The sequence below is a fragment of the Cucurbita maxima genome, unplaced genomic scaffold (genome assembly GCF_002738345.1).
Source record: "Cucurbita maxima cultivar Rimu unplaced genomic scaffold, Cmax_1.0 Cma_Scf00010, whole genome shotgun sequence".
NCBI lineage: Eukaryota > Viridiplantae > Streptophyta > Magnoliopsida > Cucurbitales > Cucurbitaceae > Cucurbita > Cucurbita maxima.
The window spans coordinates 1,822,654-1,838,427 of record NW_019272026.1 but is presented as its reverse complement, the minus strand read 5'-3'; the positions used below and the strand labels follow the sequence as shown (position 1 = coordinate 1,838,427).

Here is a 15,774-nt window from a genome sequence, read left to right as displayed (position 1 = left end):
GATTGATCTAGTTGAACTAGTCCAATTTAACTCAGTTGCCATATTTGTAGACCCAAAATTTTCTATCGACCCTAACTTGCTTGTTTCGGAAAAAGAATTTATGATTCTTGGCTGGTATATATTCATTTTGAGACCCATTAAGGGTTGTAGCGCAGACCACGAGCAATGAAAAAAGGGAGGCTCGAACTTGACGGAGGTATTGAACCGGTCCAAATTGGTTCACTTGAACCAAACCCCTATTTTAAGCTCGATTTCATCATTTAAACCCCAAATTTTGGATTAATGTCGGTTTAGATCGATATACATGTTGTACAGTACATTGCTCGATATGCATGTATGTTGTGTAAGTAGGTATATTTTATGATTTAATGTCATTTATGCCCCTAAAAGCATGTTAGGAAGTTGGAATACTTATGTATGCCTTATTTGATTTATGGACTAGATGTCATGTGTCGTGGAGTATATGTATGACTTGTTCGTGAGTCTTAACCTATGTTTTATCTTTCCTTGGTCCTTGAGCAACATTTAGAGTTCCTTATATCGATCAAGTCTATATAGGGACACTTGAGGCACAACCCCTAGTTATGAACTCACCTTGACTAATGAGGGTTTACTTAATACAGGAATGTGATGTCACCCACTTAGGGCCCCTTACACACTAGAGAGTACTAATCTTGTTGTGCTTAATGGAGAGTCTACCTTGCACTGTTCTAGCTTGGAATGACGTAGGATTAAAGAGCATGGTGAAATGACTTTTAATAAGGGGAGCAACCAGCTAGCATTTAGTTGTAGTCACGTGTTGAGATATAGGTAGATTGAGAGGTCATCTATAGCGAATATTGAGCCATTACCATTGTTAGACTTTCTTAGAGCTCAAGACATACAAGGGCACCATGGACCTTAAAATTTGAAAAACGAGAGGCCACTTTCTAAGGTTGCCGCATTGCTTTCATCAAACTTTTTCTTGGACCAACAATTCTGGACATGTGACGCTTCTTTTCACAATTGTAGCAAATGCATTCAAATCTCTTCCCTTGAGTACTCTTATTGTCGTTCTTCTAAGCTCTCCAAGGTTGTGTGGTTTCTTGGTGCCTTCTTTCTTTGTCAGTATTTTTGTATCTACCTTTGGTTGGCGGCTCACTGTTGCACTAACTCTTACTTTTGTAGAGCACTTCTTCTTCACTATTCAGCATGATGCCTTCTAATTGCTTAGTCATGACTTCTTAGTTGGCTAGCAAATTTTTAAACTCTACTAGTGATGATTGAGTGGGTCATCCTTGTACATCAAGAACCAAGATTCTATATTTTGGTTAGAATTTGTGTATCATTCAAGCTTCTCCAAATGACGGATTTCAGATCTATATTAGTAATCTCCCAACATATCAATTTAAACTTGTGGAAGTACTAAAAATTTGCCATGTCACATTGTGTCATTAATAGCTTGCTCGATAAAAGTTGTAACCTCTCATCGTTCTTTTTTAGAAAAGCATCACCCGTGTGTCTCATGCTTCTTTCAGCGTCTTGTCATCCTAAATGTGCTCCAACATCTCTTCTTCATCTAGGGTCTTCAAAGAAAACACTTTTTTTTTTTTTTTTTTTTTTTTTTTTTTTTTTTTTTTTTTTTTTTTTTNTTTTTTTTTTTTTTTTTTTTTTTTTTTTTTTTTTTTTTTTTTTTTTTTTTTTTTGCCTATTTGATTTTCCATTTCCTAATAAGAAATCGAAAAAATAAGACTCAGATTATTTTGTTGCTTAAATACTTCAAGGTAAAAGCGCTTGTTTGAGATTCGAATCACTCCATAATCAAAATTGATCATATCAAGTTTGAATAATTATAAATATGCAACCTAAACTATAGACTTGCAAAAAAAAAAAAAAAAAAATTAGCCCTTGGCTAGAGAGAAGTACAATGCTCTTTCTACTACTCGAAACGAAAAATTTTGGCCTTACCGGTAACATTACCCAAAATTAGTAATCATCCAAGAATAAATGAAGTTTGATTCTTTTTTAATGTAGCATGAATTGCAACATCTTGTTATAATTTGAACAACATTATCTTCACATCGTCCTTGAAGTTTCACATGATTGATGTCTCGGTTCATATCATTTATGCAATGGGCCATTAACATCCTCCTCTAGTGGCATAGTTTCACTTTTACCAACGACCTCCCAAAGATCTTGTCCTTCTAAGAAGCCGAGGTTCACATAATATCAGGTAGTTGGCAGGCACATGGGTCGCTCCTCACGTTATTATAACTATATGGAACTACTAAAGAACAATCAACTAGTTAGTAGTGGATTATTAAGTGAGGCACATGAGCCATATACGTCCTGAAGTTGGATTGTGATGGAGGTCACGTCTCACTTAATCGTGATTTGATTTAAAAGTATAGAGCCTAAAATACATTAACCCGTTATTATAATGGAGTGAAAATTTGAATTTTTAATCTATTAATCGAGAATATAAGAGTCTATAACCAATTAAATACGAGATTGTGTTATATATTATAAATCGAGACGTTATTGAAGTGGTTACATGTTGGAATGATCCAATAATACAATAAAGTTAAGGAAACTCATATCATGGGTTTTATAATTATCATAATGTAATGTTTTGTATTATTAAAGTAATGTTAGATAATAATATATGAAGATTGGCCCTCACATTTGTTTGCTCATTGCTCAAAATTTTCTCAACCTTTTAAAAAATAATTATTTAATAATAATAAATAAATAAATAAATAAGTAATGTATGGACTAAATTTAATAAATGAAAATGTGGTCGACACTCATATGGAACATTATCACATTATCTTTGTCATTGTTGTCTCAACCTCAAGCATTTCCTTTGCTTTTTTAAGGAATAATTATTAAATAAATTACTTAAAACAAATAATATCTATATATACATACATATATTTATATGTTATTTATTTATTTGATTTTTAATTCAACATGNTTTTTTTTTTTTTTTTTTTTTTTTTTTTTTAATTTTTAACAAGAAACGAACTTTTCATTAATAGATGAGAGTAATATAAAAGTTCAAGGATACAATTACTCAAAGGGGGGGGGGGGGGGGGGGGGGGGGGGGGGGGGGGGGCGGGGAGTTCGAATCTCATGTCTTTTATGATAGGAGCGTTTGTAATTTATTTTGCTTCCTTAGACTCACCTAGTACCGAAGGAGAAGGGAAGGGCTTAGAAATTTCGAGTGACACGATTCATTTTTTCTTTTTCGTTCATTCTCGAGGGGATACATAGAGACAACGGATACAGTTTTCGTGTTTTAGGTGATTAAAACAAAAGAAATCTTGGTCGGAAAGATTCTACCATAATTTTAATGACTATTGATATATATTCCTTTATTTGAGTGGAAAGTTCAAAGTTCTATAGATATCAATTACCATTAAATTGTATTCAGGTTAGTTTTCTGAACTCAAATTCATTAAAATGTCGAGAGTGATCTAATATCTTCTAATAATTTTAACCTTTTTTAACTTTAGAAGAATATTATTTTTAAAACATTTCTACTAATATGGAGGTTCATATCCATGAGTACCTTCTTATCTTATTTACTGAGTTAACTTGTGTCGGGCTTATGAGAGTCAAGGGTAGTCCTAGGTATACATTTTCTATAGGGCGTAGGCTTTCCAAAAGGTCAAATGGTGATTGACCCTTGAGTGTAAAGGTAGAAGGAAACTTGACTACAAGACCTACCCATCGAGCAGAGACGAAAGTCAACCTTAGTGATTCGTCGATGTTGAGTGAAAGGACCGTCGCTCAACGAATAAAAGTTACTCTAGAGATAACCAGTTGATCTTTCCGTAGAGGGACGGATTAGATTAATAATATATTAGTATACATATATTATGTTAGCAATTGAATGAGATAAGAAAGAAGGAAAGAAATTAGGAGAAGCAAAGGCAGCCATCCAATAAACGAAAGGAAACAATTTGGTGTGGGTATTATCTGCCACGGCGACGCCTGATTGGAACCCATCTCCAAATCTCTCTTATATCAAAGAATTCTCAACTCTCTGCTCTGTTCTTTGTCATTTCTCAGTTTCTCTGCCCCAACTTCCACGGAAATCATTTCTACCACACCATTCCATTTCTCTCTCGAGGTGCTGCTCGTTCTCCTTCTCCTTGTACTGTTCTAACTTCTGATTGCTTCTCTTTGTTCATCTTTGTTTCATTTTGCTCTCTGTTGCCTTTTACTTTGTGGTTTTCTGGGGTTTCTGCTCTGTTTCTTTGATGATTTCTGCTCTGATCGTTCATTTCGGGTTTTGGATTTATGGGTTTTTCTGGGTTTTGGATATTTGAACAAAATTTGTGTAAAACAACTATTGTATTGGCATATTGTTGTTGGGATTTTGATAGTTTAGAAACTTGTAAGAAACCTTTTAAAATTTGAAGTATAGGGCTTTGAATGTAATGAAATTTTGAAAGTTTATGGACTAAACTTGTAATATGGTTCATGCTTGTTGACTGATCCTTGTGTTTGTTTATGTATTTAATCAACTCATCCCCTACGAGTGCTGTTTTCTTTAAGAACATGTTGAAAGATGAAGTACTATGTAAGAAAAAAAACACTTCAACTTTTAAGAATATGTGAAAAAGTTTAAGGTTTGGTTGAGTTTTGAGTTTGCTTTTTTAGACCTTGAACTTCTAAGTTTCAAATATGTTTCTACACTTTCGATTTTGATTCTAATAAGTTAAAAAATTGGATTTGGAACTCGTGACATTTAAAGGGAGTGGATTGTGAGATCCCACATCGGTTGTGGAGGAGAATGAAACATTCTTTATAAGGGTGTGGAAACCTTTCTCTAGCAAACGCGTTTTAAAAACCTTGAGGGGAAGCTCAAAGAGGACAATATCTGCTAGCGGTGGACTTGGGCTGTTACAAATGGATTAAAGCTAGACACTGGGCGGAGTGCGACACTGGGCTCTCAAGGGGGTGGATTGTGAGATTCCACATTTGTTGGAGAGGGGAACGAAACATTCCTTGTAAGGGTGTGGAAACCTCTGCTTAGTAGATGCGTTCTAAAACCATGTAGCTGATGGCGATATGTAACGGGCCAAAGTAGACAATATCTACTAGTGGTGAGTTTGGGCGATTACATGGAACATCTTGATAAGTTAGGACTAAAATCGAAGGTTTGGGATGCAATCAAAACATTTGAATGTTCAAAGACTGAATGAAGAAATACTACAGATCTAATACTCTTTCTATATTCTGTAGCTGAAAACTGACAGAATTTTGAGAAGGAAAAATGGATTATGTATATGCACCTGGAAAAAACCATCTGTTCGTCCCGGGGCCGGTTAACATACCGGAACCAGTTCTGCGGGCGATGAACCGAAACAATGAGGATTACCGTTCTCCTGCTATTCCTGCATTGACAAAAACTCTTCTTGAAGATGTGAAGAAGATTTTCAAATCTACTACTGGAACCCCATTTATGATTCCCACAACTGGTAATTTTCCTTCCCTCAAGTTTGAAGAACAAAAACAACGACAACAACAACGTCCTACGTTAATTTTTCATGTTTTTGTCTCAGGTACTGGTGCCTGGGAGAGTGCTCTTACAAACACACTGTCTCCTGGAGATAGGATTGTGTCCTTTCTGATTGGCCAGTTTAGTCTGCTCTGGATTGATCAGCAGCAGCGCCTTAACTTCAACGTTGATGTCGTGGAGAGCGAATGGGGCCAGGGTGCCAATCTTGATGTCCTGGAATCGAAGCTTGCTGAGGATGGCGGGCATACGATTAAGGCAATTTGCATTGTCCATAACGAGACAGCCACGGGCGTCACGAACGACTTGTCTAAAGTTCGGTTCCTACTTGGTAAGCAAAGAGGAACAGAGAAGGAGCGGAGCAACTGCCCCTCCCTGTTCCTCGGTTCATTTTATTTTTGAAAATTGTGCTTGTTTTCTTACCATTTCTTTACTATGGTTCCCAAAAATAAAGATAAGTTTTGAAAACGAACTCACAGATAAGTACAAGCATCCTGCACTTTTGCTGGTCGATGGAGTGTCGTCGATATGTGCACTTGATTTTCGGATGGATGAATGGGGAGTCGACGTTGCTTTAACCGGTTCCCAAAAGGCTCTTTCTCTCCCAACAGGAATTGGAATCATATGTGCCAGCCCGAAAGCGCTCGAGGCGTCCAAAACTTCAACATCAGTTAAAGTTTTCTTTGACTGGAAAGACTACCTCAAGTTCTACAAACTAGGAACATACTGGCCATACACTCCTTCCATTCAGCTCTTGTATGGACTAAGGGCAGCTCTTGATCTTCTTTTCGAGGAAGGTATCGACAATGTGATCGCTCGACACAGCCGTCTTGGCAAAGCGACGAGGTAGCACATCAGTGAATTACTTGAAACTTCATTGCTGTTATTTGTGTTTTGAAATTCGTTTGTTGGTGAAATTGAAATGTAGGCTTGCTGTGGAGGCTTGGGGGTTGAAGAACTGTACACAAAAAGAGGAATGGTACAGTGATACTGTGACTGCTGTGCTTGTTCCTTCTTATATCGACAGTTCAGAAATTGTGAGAAGGGCATGGAAGAGATACAATTTGAGCTTGGGACTTGGACTGAACAAAGTTGCTGGCAAAGTCTTTAGAATTGGTCACCTTGGAAACCTTAATGAGGTAAATCATAGCTTTCTTACAAACATTGATGTCTCCTAAACGCTGCAATGAACTACTTTTTCGACGTTTTTTGATTCTCCCTGTAAGTGTCCCAAGCCCACCGCTAGTAGATATTGTCTTCTTTGGGCTTTCTCTTTTGGGCTTCTCCTCAAAGTTTTTAAAATGTGTCTATTAGGGAGAGGTTTCCATAACCTAGAATGTTTTGTTCTTCTCTCTAACCGATGTGGGATCTCACAATCCACTCTCCTTTGGGCCGAGCGTCGGTGCTGACACTTGTTCCCTTCTCCAATTGATGTGGGACGCCTCAATCCATCCCCTTTTGGGGCCAGCGTCATTCGAGCACTCTGCCTCGTGTCCACCCCTCTATTGGGATTCAGTCTCTTCGCTGGCACATCACCTGGTGTCTGGCTCTGATACCATTTGTAATGGCTCAAGCCCACCACTAGCAGATATTGTCCTCTTGCGCTTTCCCTTTTGGGCTTCCCCTCAAGGTTTTTAAAATGTGTTTGATAGGGAGAGGCTTCCACACCCTAGAATGTTTCGTTCTCCTCCCCAACCGATGTGAGATCTCACAATCTACTTCCTAATCGATGTAGGACCCCCCAATCCACCCCATTTCGGGGCCCAGTGTCCTTGCTGGCACACCGCCTCGTGTCCACCCTCCTTTGGGATTCAGTCTCCTCGCTAGCACATTGCCCGGTGTCTGGCTCTGTTACCATTTGTAACGGCTCAAGCCCACCACTAGCAGATATTGTGCTCTTTAAGCTTTCCCCTCGAGGTTTTTAAAATGCGTTTGCTAGAGAGAGGTCTCCACACCCTAGAATGTTTCGTTCTCCTCCCCAACCGAAGTGGGACCTCACAATCCACTTCCTAATTGATGTAGGACCCCCCAATCCACCCCATTTCGGGGCCCAATGTCCTTTTTGGCACACCGCTTCCAATCCACCTCGGGATTCAGTTTTCTCACTGGCACATCACCCGGTGTCTGACTCTAATACCATTTGTAACGGCCCAAGCCCACCACTAACAAATATTGTCCTCTTTGGGCTTTCCCTTTTGGGTTTCCCCTCAAGAATTTTAAAACGCGTCTGCTAGAGAAAAGTTTCCACCCCCTAGAATGTTTCGTTCTTCTCCCCAACCGATGTGGGATCTCACACTCCCACTTTCTCGAATTTGGCAAACATGCTGCAAATCTTCTGTTTCTTGGCATGCTCTGTTCAAACATGGCCATAAATCGACCTAAAAAACGTCGAGCTTGTTTAGTAACACTCTCGTTTCTTATTTTTTTGTCTCTAACTCGTAGAAATTTTGTTTGAGCAAGGAGGTTTAACCATTTATGCATTGCTTTCTCATTATGTATCAGCTGCAATTGTTGGGATGTCTTGCTGGTGTGGAAATGATACTCAAAGATGTAGGGTACCCTGTTAAACTAGGGAGTGGAGTTGCTGCAGCTAGTGCATACTTGCAAAATACCATCCCTCTCATTCCTTCAAGGATTTAGTTTATCTGTCATGCCCATGTAATGTAATTAACTTCCATTTTCTTCATTTCCAATGCTCTGTATGCTCTGTAAAGAAACGCTACTTCTGTTATATACTTCTATATTTTTAAAAATATATTTACATTCTCAATTTCGAACACCGAAAGATTATTCATACGATAATTCAAACCGTAAAATGTTGTTGCTTCATATTATAAGAAAATTTTCGACTCGGCCCTCATCTAGACGCTAAGATCATATATTTTGGTGTCATGGTCTCTAAGTCGCCTTTTCAATATAAATTAATCAAATATATATCTACCTCGTAATTGATGATTTATGATTGATAATAATTATTTAGTTTTTTATAATTGACCTAAGTCGCGATTATAATCTCAAACAATATTGAAAAGATGATCGTGTTGAAAAAAAAAGTAACGATATGACTTTTTGAACTTAAATTGACGAGTCATTACTATAAGCATGCTAGAGATATTTGTAAAACCATGAAGAAAAAAAAAGCACGGACAAAAAATATCTTTTTTTTTTTAAATAATTTAAAATTTTGGGTGCTCGTGTGACTCTAAAAGCGTGGAATGCCCGAATTTTTGAAAAACTAAATTTTTTTTATTTGGTTGTGTTGGAAATTTTTTACGTACGGTCAACTTGACAAACCCAAAAATAAGGACACAATCCAATCCTTCTTTACTTTTAGGATTGTTACGAAGATTAAGAATATTTGACGACTGTAATCGATATTAGTGATGTATTGTGACTTGTTGTTGTAAAGCCCGTATATGACATAAGTCCACCACTAGCAATATATGGTCTGTTTTAGCCCATTACATGTCGTCAACTTCAAGGTTTTAAAATGCTTATAATAGGGATAGATTTTCATATCGTTATAAAAAATGCTTTGTGTCTCCTAATTGACGTGAGATCTCATAATCCATCCATTGAGGCTAGTATCTTCGCCGACACATCACCTAGTGTCTAGCTTTGATACTAGTTGTAACCGCCCAAGTCCACCGCTAGTAGATATTGTCTGCTTTAGCTCGTTATATATCCTCGTTGTCAGCCTCACGGTTGTAAAACACATCTACTAGAAAAAAGTTTTCACAATCTTATAAGATGGAATCTCACACCATGACACAATCATCAACTGACTCAATACTCGTCTTAGTACGTTTCCATTCAACTAATGGAGTCAAACAAACATGCACATGATCTAGATATGTCACGCGAACATGTGAAACCTAAACCTAAAACATATCTTCTTTGTGCCAATAGAAACATTTAACTCATTTTACTTAACTGTCTCGGGTGGTACATAAGCGAGTCCCAAAAACTTCATCCAAACTAATGAAAATTGACACCATTCAATGAAGTCGAGACGAGCATGCCACAGCTTCTCATGATCATAAAATTAATTGGGTAATGGACACCATACCTGTCATGATAATACATATCATTTATATAACATATTTAAGGGAGTTAAAACCTAGAATTTTTCTAAAAACTTATTTTAATTAATTTTTTTTTAAAAAAATTTGATTTGGTTTTTGAAAACATTAATTAAAAATTACTGGATATTATAATTAAAAGCTAAAGAGATATTTAAAAAATTATAATTTACGAACACAAATATAAAAGTGGAAAATTTTAAACAGTATTATAATTTAAGCCAAAGAAGATCGAAGCAAAGCATGTGGATTTCTTTACTTTAAATTACACTTTTTAGTTGATGTCACCAATTTGGCGACGTGGGTGAATACAGAATCCAACATCCGAGCTCTCCAGCAGCTCAAACCCCAGCAGTCGATTCTGTGAGAGATAGAAAAATGGGATTTTGGTAACCCAAATGCTGCTACTGAATCTTCTTTGGAAGCTTTCCTGCTATGGCTTCGTGTTCTACTCTATCCTTCTGCCTTTCCTTCAACTCAACACCATTTTCAAGCAGCTGTAGCAGTAAGAACAAGTGTAGAAGAGCTTTCTTCCCTGTTTCTGCAATTTCTTATCAGAAATTTGTTCAATTCGCTTTGGATGAAACCAAACTTCATACCCATCTCTTCCCTTCGCCTTTACAGGTAATGGGTTTCTGTGTTCTTGCCACTTTTGCTTTTGATTCAATTCAGCTTCTTTACTCTGTTTTGCTTTGTAATGCTCCAAAACACTTTGGCTGTTCTTCTCCCCCAGATTGGTATTTGATTTCTCTGTTATGTAGGGTAAGAGCACAAGCCCACCGCTAGATATTGTTTCTCTGAGCTTTCCCTGAGTTTGCTAGGGAGAGGTTCTACGAGGAATGTTTCATTCCCCTCTCTGACTCACCATCCATCTCCTTGGGGGCAGTGTCCTCTCTTACACACTTTGTGTTAGGTGTCTGACTTTGTTACCATTTGTAATGGCTCAAGCTTACTGTTAACATATATTTGTTCTCTTTGAGCTTTTCCCTTTGGATTTCTCTTCAAGGTTTTTAGAACGTGTTTGCTATGGAGAGATTTTCACACCTTGGTAAGGAATGTTTTATTTCTCGTTTCCCTCTCCAATCGATGTGAGATCTCATAATTTACTCTCCTTGGAGGCCCAACGTCCTCGCAGGCACACCGCTTAGTGTCTGGCTCTGATGCTATTTGTAACGACCAAAACCCATTGCTAGCAGATATTGTCCTCTTTGGGTTTTCCCTTCTGGGCTTCTTATCAAGGTTTTTAAAACATGTTTGCGAGGGAGAGGTTTCCACACCCTCATAAGAAATGTTTCATTCCCCTCTCTAACCACATGAGATCTCACAATCCACTTCCCTTGGGAGCCCAACGTTCTTGCTAGCACACCGCCTGGTGTCTAGCTCTGATACTAGTTGTAATGGCCCAAGCCCACCGCTAACATATATTGTCTTCTTTGGACTTTCCATTTCGGGCTTCCTCTCAAGGTTTTTAAAACGGGTCTGATAGGGAGAGGCTTCCACACCTTTATAAGAAATGTTTCGTTCTGCTCTCCAACTGATGTGGAATCTCACCTATAGTATCTGTCTAAGAACATGGATGCTTTCTGTTGTGTTTGGTTACAATTCTAACCTCTTCTGCCCTGTTCTGAGTTCTTGACTGATGAGCTTTTTTTCAAGCCATTTTGTATCCAGGGTTTTTGTTGATTCTATGTAAAGAGGTTTGAATTTGTTGTTTTAGAATAGCTTCATAGATAGTTGTGTTATAAACGTCTATCTATATCTTTGCTGTCAGCATCAGCATACTTGATATGATTCTGGTTGAAGTTCTTAAACCTCTATCAATAAAGTTTTTGAAATTGTATGAATTCAAACACTAATCATTATTCCTGCCATCGTAACAATATAATTGTTCTTATTCTGCAGGAAAAGTATAATTCCATGATTTCAATGGACAAAAATGTCAAGCTTCAAATGTTATCTTTCCAAGCTCCAAAGATCAGACTACTTCGCAGTTTAAATATTGAGAGTGAAACAATGCAGGTTTTGCTTTATATTTTGACCCTCTTAAGTAAGAATCTTTGATGCCTTAGTTCATATAATATGATTGGAAAATGACTTCTAAGAGAATTTCAGCTGTATTATGTAAAGTGACTTTACAAAGGAGAAGTGGAGGATTACCCGATGATCACTTTATGAACGGGTGGACACCAGGCAGTGTGCCAGCAAAGATGTTGGGTCCCAAAGGAGGTGGATTTTGAGATCCCACATTGGTTGGAGAGGGAAACAAAACATTCTTTATAAGGGTGTGGAAACCTCTCCCTAGCAGATGCGTTTTAAAAACCTTGAGAGGAAGCCCGAAAGGGAAAGGCCAAAGAGGACAATATTTGCTAGCGGTGAGCTTGGACTGTCACAAATGGTATTAGAGCCAGACACCGGGCGATGTGACAATATTTGCTAGCGGTGAGCTTGGACTGTCACAAATGGTATTAGAGCCAGACACCGGGCGATGTGCTAGAGAGGAGGCTAAACTCCGAAGGAGGTGGACACCAGGCGGTGTACTAGCAAGGATGTTAGGCCTCAAAGGGGGTGGATTGTGAGATTCCACATCGGTCAGAGATGGGAACAAAACATTCTTTACAAGGGTGTGGAAGCCTCTCTCTAGCAGATACGTTTTAAAAACTTTGAGGGGAAGTCCGAAAGGGAAAGGCCAAAGAGGACAATATCTGCTAGCGGTGAGCTTGGACTGTCACAAATGGTATTAGAGCCAGACACCGGGCGATGTGCTAGAGAGTGCTAGCGGTGAGCTTGGACTGTCACAAATGGTATTAGAGCCAGACACCGGGCGATGTGCTAGAGAGGAGGCTAAACTCCGAAGGAGGTGGACACCAGGCGGTGTACTAGCAAGGATGCTAGGCCTCAAAGGGGGTGGATTGTGAGATTCCACATCGGTCAGAGATGGGAACAAAACATTCTTTACAAGGGTGTGGAAGCCTCTCTCTAGCAGATACGTTTTAAAAACTTTGAGGGGAAGTCCGAAAGGGAAAGCCCGAAGAGGACAATATCTACTATCGGTATCAATAGTATCTATGTCTGTATTCTAAGAACTATCTACATTCATTTGTGGTGCAGGTTTTAGATTTTGCCGCATTCCCTGAGACAGAATTTGATGTTCCCATATTTTGCGCAAATATCTTCACTGCTGCAAGTTCAAGTATAGTAGTACTGTAAGCTTCTTTGAACTTTGGAGCCTGATAGGAGATAGACTCCTATATTCTCGGGGCTTGTTTTTTGTACGCTTTGTATTCTTTCATTTTTCTCAATAAAAGTTCGGTTTCTTACACGAACACGCACAAAAAAGTTCGATGACCAATCAATCTTGGTCTAAAGTATGTCACGAAACCACAAGAATTGCTGATTCGATTCTTAGCTGCCACCTGTATATGCGTAAATGTACTCGTCTGCAATTTTTCCGACACTCAATAGCCTTAGTTAGTAAGTGTGAGATCCCAGATCCCACATTGGTTGGGAGAGGAACGAAACATTCTTTATAAAGGTGTGGAAACCTCTCCTTAGCAGACAGTTTTAAAACCTTGAGGCGGATGGAAATACGTAACAAGCCAAAGAGGACAATATTTGCTAGCGGTGAGCTTGAGCTGTTACAAATGGTATTAGAGCTAGACAATGGGCGATGTGTCAACTCGAAGGCTAAGCCCCAAAGGGGGTGGACACTAGGCGGTGTGCCAATAAGGACGCTGGCCCCGAAGGGGGATGGATTGTGAGGTCCCATATCCCACATCGGTTGGAGAGGGGAATAATCCATTCTTTAAAAGGGTATGGAAACCTCTACCTAGAGATACGCTGGAGATACGAAATGGACCAAACAGAATAACATCTGCTAGCGGTGTGATTAAGCTCTTACAGTAAGTTACATAGACAAAAGAAATTGTGCATCTTGTCTTCTGATGTTTTTGTTTTTAGGCACTTGTTAGAGACTTTAGAAAGACACCGAACGACAATTAAAGTAACGAGAATGGATCGAATAAGTAACTTTTTTAGAAATCTCAATCACAGACTTGGAAAGAAAGTTGATTTGAATTGACATAAGTTCGGCTCGTTTATGCATCGAGCCAGGGTCTTAAAGCAAACGCCAATGGCTTCAGACGCATGCATCAAATCGTGCTCCGTCGTTCTTGTTCTTGCTCGAACCTACACTAAATATAATGTTCTTTTTGTAGGGATCTCAACCCTTTGCATGATGTCATCAACCAAAGAGATTATAGGGAGAAGTACTATAAAAGCTTACTGCATCTTGGAATCAAATATGCTGAGGTGAATGTTTATTTTTCAAGATATTGGTTACGTTACAACCGCAGGCACACTCGACTCGTTTCGAGATATCAGGTGAATGTTCTAAATTTGATATGATGATTACTGAAAACAGACTTCCTGCAGCTCTTACCCTGGGGCGGAAAGCTTACGAGCGAGTCGTTGAAATTTTTCTCTCCCATTGTGATATGGACCAAGTCTTCCTCAACTGAGTCGACGTATGATATATTGTTTTCGGCATTCGTGGATTACTACAAGGTAGTTGAAGTTAACTAAACCGCTGCTATGGTACACATCAACCCCCCGGGGCGATCTCTAGCTTTGATTTTTGAAGATTTACTGAATGTTCCAATGTACTTCCAGGCATGGCTTGAGCTCGTGAACAATGCTGCGGAGGAAACGATCCCATCTCGACTTATGGTTAACCGAGAAGCGCAACACAGATACCTGTCGTGGAGGGCAGAAAAGGTCTCTTCTTTCCTTTTATGTTTTTGTTTTGCATAAATTTCTGACTTTGCTACTAAGATCGAGGGAGAAGCTCTAGTCGTCGATGGAGGGATATTACTAAAACTATAATAGCTCAAGCCCACTACTAGCAGATACTGTCTGCTTTGGCTTGTTACGTATTTTCGTATGTATCACTGTTTTCAAAACACGTATGTTAGGAAGAGGTTTCCACACTCTTATAAGAACGACTTTGTCCTCCTCTCCCATCGATGTGAGATATTACTAAAACTTAGCTGGATAACAACGAGATCATTTATTTGCTAACTTTATTGATGCAACATTGGCAAAACAGGATCCGGGACACGGTCTTCTAAAAAAATTAATTGGGGAGATGCTCGCAAAGGTAACGAACATCGATGATATCTGTCAGTGTTCTTGAATCGTTTCAGCTTCGTTTTCTCACTTCACATCTAACCATTAGGACTTGGTGAGAAATTTTCTGTTCAATGGTGTCGACGAGCTCGGAAGCAAGAGGTTCCTGGACTACTTTCCAGAGTACTACTGTGAGGATGGTACTGTGAACACGAAACGCAGTATGGCTGGGAAGTCGTACGAACATCGACCTTGGGATAAAACAGGTGAATTCATTGGAGACTTGACCAAAAGCTGATGTTATTAGTTCTCTTCCATACAGAAGTGAATTGGTGTAGTTATGTGTATTAATATGTGAGAAGTTAGAATTGTGTAAGCTGTATATTAGACTGAGCTCAAAGTTTGCTGGTGTCTATCATCCTTGGCTATCCATTATGAGGCACTGATTTTGAATTTTGTGTCAAAATCTGAGTTTTGTTATTAAATTTCTAATATAACATTTAGAGAACTCAAACAGACTTAGAGCTAGAGCTAGAGATAGGAACGGATCATGGTGAGCACACCCATCTATGGGGATCTGCAAATGTTTTTGTAACAGCTCAAGGTCACCGCTAGTAGATACTGTCTCCTTTGAACTTTTTAAAATGCATCTACGAGGAGAGATGAAAATGTGAAAGTTCTTCATTTATAATAAAATAAATTACAAGGATATGGAAATAGTAATAAATGAAAAGATACTTAATGGTAAGAAGATATTTGCTTTTAATAAAATATTAAATATGATATATATGGTAAAGTTAGAATTATATAAGCTAATCTGAAAAATTCAAAAAGAGGTCGAGAAACACTTTTTCGTGAAAATGTCAACAATTTGGTTTGGAGGAGGGGTAGAGAAACACTTTCTTGTCCATTAAAAACTGTAGAGGTATTGTCGCTCAGCAGCGATGCTGCCTTAGCTTCGGCTAGAATATGTCTAACCCATGAAGAGGGATCGTCACTCAGCGACGATGTTACCTTGGCTCCGGCGAGTATATGTGTAACCCAAGAAGTAGAAGGGGA

The 15,774-nt window shown here is 38.6% G+C and overlaps 2 protein-coding genes across 2 annotated transcripts; both read left to right on the top strand.

The window, feature by feature from the left end:
• The first annotated feature begins 3,911 nt into the window (after positions 1-3,911).
• LOC111485474 (serine--glyoxylate aminotransferase-like) lies at positions 3,912-8,211 on the top strand. Its single transcript, XM_023132375.1, has 6 exons — positions 3,912-4,117; positions 5,236-5,471; positions 5,556-5,840; positions 5,989-6,355; positions 6,438-6,648; positions 8,012-8,211. Exons 2-6 carry the CDS (start codon positions 5,267-5,269, stop codon positions 8,147-8,149), a joined length of 1,206 nt encoding a protein of 401 aa, XP_022988143.1. The 5' UTR covers positions 3,912-4,117; positions 5,236-5,266; the 3' UTR covers positions 8,150-8,211.
• Positions 8,212-9,856: 1,645 nt separating this feature from the next.
• Positions 9,857-15,308, top strand: LOC111485492 (phytochromobilin:ferredoxin oxidoreductase, chloroplastic). The gene is made up of 8 exons (XM_023132407.1): positions 9,857-10,215; positions 11,494-11,610; positions 12,700-12,794; positions 13,806-13,899; positions 14,023-14,154; positions 14,260-14,364; positions 14,696-14,746; positions 14,825-15,308. Exons 1-8 carry the CDS (start codon positions 10,027-10,029, stop codon positions 15,011-15,013), a joined length of 972 nt encoding a protein of 323 aa, XP_022988175.1. The 5' UTR covers positions 9,857-10,026; the 3' UTR covers positions 15,014-15,308.
• The last annotated feature ends 466 nt before the right edge of the window (positions 15,309-15,774 follow it).

Bases quoted from the DNA above. Each gene is read 5' to 3' on its own strand.
- LOC111485492 (XM_023132407.1), top strand. From the start codon at position 10,027: ATGGCTTCGTGTTCTACTCTATCCTTCTGCCTTTCCTTCAACTCAACA. The intron at 13,900-14,022 runs GTGAATGTTTAT...GACTTCCTGCAG, and splicing joins TTGGAATCAAATATGCTGAG to CTCTTACCCTGGGGCGGAAA. The intron at 14,365-14,695 runs GTCTCTTCTTTC...TTGGCAAAACAG, and splicing joins TGTCGTGGAGGGCAGAAAAG to GATCCGGGACACGGTCTTCT.
- LOC111485474 (XM_023132375.1), top strand. From the start codon at position 5,267: ATGGATTATGTATATGCACCTGGAAAAAACCATCTGTTCGTCCCGGGG. The intron at 5,472-5,555 runs GTAATTTTCCTT...TTTTTGTCTCAG, and splicing joins ATTTATGATTCCCACAACTG to GTACTGGTGCCTGGGAGAGT. The intron at 6,649-8,011 runs GTAAATCATAGC...ATTATGTATCAG, and splicing joins ACCTTGGAAACCTTAATGAG to CTGCAATTGTTGGGATGTCT.